This window comes from Pygoscelis adeliae, unplaced genomic scaffold (genome assembly GCF_000699105.1).
Source record: "Pygoscelis adeliae isolate BGI_AS28 unplaced genomic scaffold, ASM69910v1 Scaffold199, whole genome shotgun sequence".
Lineage (NCBI taxonomy): Eukaryota > Metazoa > Chordata > Aves > Sphenisciformes > Spheniscidae > Pygoscelis > Pygoscelis adeliae.
The window spans coordinates 1,099,853-1,106,302 of record NW_008825495.1 but is presented as its reverse complement, the minus strand read 5'-3'; the positions used below and the strand labels follow the sequence as shown (position 1 = coordinate 1,106,302).

General features: G+C 38.5%; 1 protein-coding gene across 1 annotated transcript in view; it reads left to right on the top strand.

The window, feature by feature from the left end:
• Positions 1–1,089: 1,089 nt before the first annotated feature.
• The window catches only part of KIAA1143 (KIAA1143 ortholog), a 9,280-nt gene continuing 3,919 nt past the window's right edge, over positions 1,090–6,450 (top strand). Inside the window, exons 1-2 of the mRNA XM_009331337.1 lie at positions 1,090–1,107; positions 1,527–1,686. Of these exons, the coding sequence (XP_009329612.1) occupies positions 1,090–1,107; positions 1,527–1,686 (178 nt within the window). The remainder of the gene's footprint in view (positions 1,108–1,526; positions 1,687–6,450) is intronic.

The window sequence follows — 6,450 nt, the reverse complement described above, 5'->3', positions numbered from 1 at the left end:
CCTCCGCCACGGTGCCCCTCCGGGGCCTAAAATGAAGGCGGGGGAGAGGCCCCGTCGCAGGCGGTGGGGAAGCAGCACTTGGAGGCTTTGCCCCTGTAGGGCAAGGGATAACAGTAGTTACCCGCTTAAGAGTAACTGAAACTGCCTTTGTAACTTATTTTTGCTACTGTGTTGGAGATTCAAAGCAACAACAACAAAAATGCAGTGCCCCTCCCCATTGCTGTTTTTAATAATTGCAGCCGTGGTGATCATGGTGCCTTTTGCAGAGCAGCCAGTCAGCGCCCGAGTGGTCTGTGGGGGCGATGGGGGAAACAGCAACGATGTCCCAAGTTTAACTGGCCTTACAAAGCCCAGGCAGGAATAAAAAAAAAAAGTGGTTTAAGAGCATAGTAAAAAAATATATATTGGAAAGGGGTTAATGTCATCTTAACATCAGGTCAGCAGACACAAACTCGGGTGTGATGGCCAGGGTCTGTGGGGGCGATGGGGGAAACAGCAACGATGTCCCAAGTTTAACTGGCCTTACAAAGCCCAGGCAGGAATAAAAAAAAAAAGTGGTTTAAGAGCATAGTAAAAAAATATATATTGGAAAGGGGTTAATGTCATCTTAACATCAGCAGATGCAAACTCTGGTGCGATGGCCAGGAAGGCAGGGCAGGGGCAGTAGGGTTTGAGCCAGCTTGTTAAAAGGCGTTCTTTTAACAAGCCTTTTCTGAGGGCATTCTTTTTTTCTATGTTTCCAATGTGCTTTTGCATGTGTTTCCTGCTAACTGTAAGGTTTTACAGGATACCTTAAGAGGCCCATCATTATTAGTGACGAGCTAGAACTTGAGATAAAATTATGCCTTCAGTAAATTTAGTATGAACTGAGGGAGGTTGCATTTTGTCTACCTCTAGGTAACTTCAATACATTATGGTAATACTAGCTACACTTTTCCTTATAAGATGAAGTTTTCAGTTCCTGTAAGATTGCCAAACTTTATGTTGTTGCACTGAGGTTTCCATGCCAGCAAGTTTATTTATATAAAATTTTATTCCAAATGTTTCTTCTGTCTCGGAGCACAAGTTTGAGAGATTGGAAACAGGAACATGGTCTTCCTTGTGTCAGTAATGCTTACAACGATTGGTTAGGCAGCTTTAATAACAAAGCCACCATGGACTCCCTTTCCCTTTGCGCTGTTTTGAGTATAGCATAGAAGATTCAAATTTGGACCCACGCATTTAAGATTTTCTTAGTGTTGCATGGCAGGCAGTGCTTGTACAGTTAAGATAATGAACAAAAGGAATGAATTTCTTACCTTGCAAGTTCCTACTGTTCTGGTCTTTAATTGAAAGAGCCCATACTGTTTTATTCTAGGGGATGCTGTGTCTCAGTGATAGAATTGGAGTGCCATTTGGACAAAGCGTGTTGGGAGGGCCTGGCACTGAGCTGTGCCAGGTCTCCTCACTAGCCTTACTGCAGAAGTGAAACCAAAGAGTACCAGCCCACCCTTAGCTGTTGTTGCTTTTTTTTCTCTCCTGTCTAGAGAGAGCAGCTTCCACTTGCAGATGGTGATAGTGAGAATGGCAGTGACAACGAAGATGAGCAGCCTCAAGTGGTAACACTGAAAAAAGGGGACTTGACTGCCGAAGAAGCAAGGAAAATTAAACAGCAATTCAAAGAGGCCTTACAGTCAAATGAATCAGGTGAATTTCAAACTACTAATATCTTGCTTTGTATAGCCAAAGAGAGATAACCCATAAAAGGGAGCTTGATATTTGCTCAGTTTTCTACCCTTTAATACTACCTTTGATTAGTTGTTTTGAATTTTTTGGCTAAATAATTTGGACTTGTGATTCCTAATCTGAAGTTGTTGAGTACATATCTAAGCTGTCTGACTTTTTATAGTGTTGCAGTTCTGTGCTTCTTGATTGTACATCATCCTACCTCCAAATACTACCTTAAATATTTTTTTCTTTTCTTTTTCTTTTTTCTTCTTGTTTTTTTGGGTTTTGTTTTGTTATGGTGTGTCATTGTCCTAGTACACAGTCTTTTGACATCATCTGTGATAATTTTTGAACTCAGTTCAGCCAAATTTGATGGTGGAGCGGATGTCTTAAAGGTAATCGTATGGTCTGGGCAGAAGGGGGACACTCAGGTTAGTGCTTCAGTAGAAATAATGGCAGGTGTGTAAGCTCAGTAACGTGTTCATTTAACTGACTGGTCCATGTTATTACTTGCTTAAAATCATCCCCAGTATGTGTTGTGACTTGCAAATGTGTTAAGCAAAACTCAATGACTTAGTTGAAAATAACAGATGACACAATAGTGCCAGCAAACAGCAAGGTATAGAAAAAAATGTTTCTTTGCTATGAAGAATTAGAAAGCTTTATCCAAGTTATTTAACCAGCTTTTCAAGAATGGAATGATGGAAGAGGTGTGGGAGGGGTTACTGCAGTTAGACAATAAAGGTGTGAAACTATAGCTGATGAATACAATTATATTAAGAATTTCTGTCAGTATTGGTTGACATAAATGCTTTGAGAGTCCAAAAACTTCCATCATCACACAGGGTGTGATGAAATGTAGCTTTACTTTTCTTTTTTGCTGATGGAAGACGTGACAGAGTAAAGATAGATATTACTGTTTCTAGTGGGAAATGTCTTGACTATTAAGAATACAGAATTGGAACCTCACAAGTATGAAATAGAAAGGTGATTCATAGAAGCTGTGGACTTTTTCCTCGGTTAGCCATTGTGGCTATTTACAAAGGCTGTAAATTGATTTTAGAGAAGATTGAGGGGCTAGCACACGGCTATCAATATGACATCCTTAGCTTCTGTCTTTTTCTGCCATATGGATTCAAAAATTTCAGGTTTGTGCTGTCCCTATGTAGAAGTATGTGTTAAAATTTAAATGGTAGAAATGGTGTAAATGGAGAAGTCAAACAACAGTAGTGGGAGAAAATACATTGAGAATCTTACATTTTTGAAAAGCAGATTGATGAAAAATTCTTAATTTTTTTATAATGTAGGTTAGCTTGAAACTAAATAAAACTACTTCTGATTTGTTTCTGCATGTAGATTTGTATACGTAAGGTGTAACCAGGTGGTGGACTGAGGGCTGTGTTTATGTAATTTGAACTCTGAGAAAATGTGTTCAGCTTCCAGCTTACTTCCTGGTCTCTTATTATTGAAGTGTAATGCATGTGCTTGGTGTTGCGGTTTGTAAAGTTGTCACATGATTTCTTTTCAGAAGTGGGATCATCCTCCTAGTATTGGGAGAAATTTCAACCTATTGGAAAGAAATGGCATGATTCTTTCTAAGCATTGGTTTCCTTTTGATATAAGCAACTTGAATTTTGAATGATCACAGTAGGAGGAAAAATGACTTTGTAAGGCTAGGCAACAAGAAGTAGTTGTCCATGAGAATCTACTGAGGTGGAGTCCATGCTGGGAAAAAAGTCCAAAAGAGCTACCAAGTTGAATACACAGTATGAAACAGAAGTGTATTTCAATAGAGTAACTGAACTTCTTTAGTGGAAAAAGACATTCCTAAGGCATAATTGTATGTAGTGAGGATGGTAGTATTGAGTCCCTGTAGGCCTTTGGCACCTCTGCTGATTACCCCTTCAGCCCTTCAGTAATAACTTGCATTTGGAGGAGAAAAACCCACAGTACTATGTAGCAGAAGTGTTGAAATTACTGTGCTCTGCGGACTGCTGCCCTCTGTTTTACATTATTCTGTTACTATTCGTTCATCTGCCTTTGCTGCTAATGTGAGGTCTTGGCCTCCTTTTCCTTTTTTTGGCTTACGGGAATAAACAGGGTAAGTGCTACTATGTTCCTCTGCTATGGAGAGGAGCCGGTGTGAAATTTTTAATGAAGGTGAGGATGACTGTGCTACAGCTTGCTGAAGGCTTTTTTGAGTCTTTGTCTGTCTTTGCACTGTCAGTCTGACCTCTAGATTTAAATTCTGATTTCTAGTCAGAGGCAGGTATTTAGACAGCTGGTTACTTCCAGTTTAATAAAGAGAGTTTTGAATAATGTGTTAATTTATTTTCTTTTTTTGGATAATTGTTGATTCAATTTGGGAATTGATTCAAAATGGGAAGTATAAAGAAGGTTTGATGCTGCATGATTTGATTACATTTCTCATTGCTTTTATTTTTATCCCAGAGTTGAAAGTGAAATTAATTTAAGGGGTACTAGCCTATAATATATTGCCCCAAATCAGATCAGTAGTGAAATTACGTGAAGCTGAAAAGGTAGCAGGGAAGTAAATTTTCCAACTGATAATCTTCCTTTCCCACCATGCATCAATGCCAAGGCACTTTGATAGATCATAAGTAATGTGCTGCTAACTATCTGTTGTGGAAAGAAACTGTTCGTTTTTCAAAACGTGGAAAGTACTCAGTTCTGAGGTTTTGCCCTCTCCTCTTTTGTATCTGTAGGGATTGTCTTCATTTGAAGGTCCTTGTCTTCAGGCTTTGGTTTGGGATATTGTTCTCAGATCTTCCATATCTCACATCCTTTCTCCTTCATTTTCTTCTATAACCAGTTTGACACGGCTACACTTTTTTTTTATTTCAGGCACCAGCAGTTCCTGTGACTTGCATTTTCTTTTACAGATGAGTAGCACTTTTGCATTAATTTGGCAAAAACAGCTGATTAACATCCTAGGTGCACTTAATTGCCTCCTAAGGCAGAACAAAATTTAGTGAAGCTTGTACATTGGCTTTTGCAAGTGTAGTCACAGGGAACTTTTTTTATTTAAAACTGAACCTTTCCTATATGAGAAAATGCCCTTCCGTATTGTAATATTTTTCTCCATGGAAGACTGACTTAGGCTTTTTAAAAAGAAGTCATTTGTTTATCAACAGTCATTTTGCTTAATATTTTTATGCAGCATTTTATAAATCGTTACTGTTGGTTCAGAGACAAAGAAAAATGGTCTTATGAGAAATTAAATTTGCACAAAAGAAAAGATGGCAATTACTGCAAGATACTTTATCCCAACATTCATTATAGTCTATGGAATTTATTTTTCTACTGCTTTTCTAGTTCATCTGGCCTCTGGGACACTCTGATACATGCAGATGACCAAATTTGGCAGAAGATGTCCTTACTCATTCGAAGTCTTTTAATATTATTCTTGTCTCATTCTATATGCTGGGGTTGGGGGAGGACAAGAGAGGGGAGAGGCAAGGAGAATACAGTCCATGCTGTCTTGGGTATCAGAGCTCTTTCCTTAGCTTAAGCAGCTGTTACATCAGATACATATCACAGAGTTCATGCTGCTCTACATCATGTGAACAGGAATCTAAATCAAAGCCAATTTTACAGTATTTAAGTAACAAAAACTTTCCCAAGTGTCCTTGTAAATGATTGAGACTGAATATCTGAGCAAGACTGGCCTTTTTATCTTCATGATACCAGCGTGCGGAATTCCTGTAGTAAATGCTTCCAAAGGCATGCATAGAGATGGGTGGCCAGAAAGCACTAGAAGGAGCATCTGAAACAGCTGACCTGAACTTCTAACCTTAGAAACCATTAAGAAATTTGCCAGGTTATCTTAAATTTTTTCCAACCTTTATCATTGAATAGACATAGATCTTGAAATATTGTTTGTGCTGCTCCTTCTGTTGTTCCTGCCAGTTTAGTGGTGTTTGTTTCCTCTTGTTGCCTCATTGACCTGTGTGGACAGAAACTGCTGAAAAATGGTGCTGCTAACTACACAAATGACTAATAAATAAAAAATATGGTAAACTGAAGAGCAGTGTTTCTTTTTCAGACCCTCATTTCTACTTCTCTTGTAATACATAACTTGCAATTAAAAGAGAAGAGAAAAATTTCTACACTTGTGGCTTCTTAAATTGATGTCACTTGTGAAGTGAGTTTTCAGCTCAACGTGTGATTGTGCCCCTCTTAGTCAACCAGTGTTAAAGGTTTGTGATCCAGGTAAAAGCAGCAATGACTAAGAACAGTCAGAATTTGAACTGCCAGTGTAGTTTTTTGACTCTCTTATCAGAAGTGGATTTTATTATTTCTCCTGTAATGCTTTTATGCTGGTTGTGTTTTACTTTATGTGTTTCAGTGTGTTTATCAGAAATCCTGCTTTCCATAATTTGTAATGCTGATACAGTCTTTTATCAGGGCTCTGTTTTAAAAACTACCAACACTGAGATTGTTTCTTCAATCTCTTCTTTGCATTGCTTAATACAAGTCAGTTTTTGGAGGTCATCGATAAAAACAAAAAAGACAGCTGACACGTTAAAAGTCTGGTAAAATTAGAAAGGATGAGGTGAAGCTTTTACCAGCTGGAAAAGACAATCTTAACAAATCAACACAAATTCTTTCAAAAAGCATAGTCCGTCTGTTCTCCCTCTTTCCACAAGTTGCTTAGGTAAGGCTAGGCCTGCTGTGTTTCTTCATCTACTTCATTCTTTGTCAAGCACTGCCAACGCATCA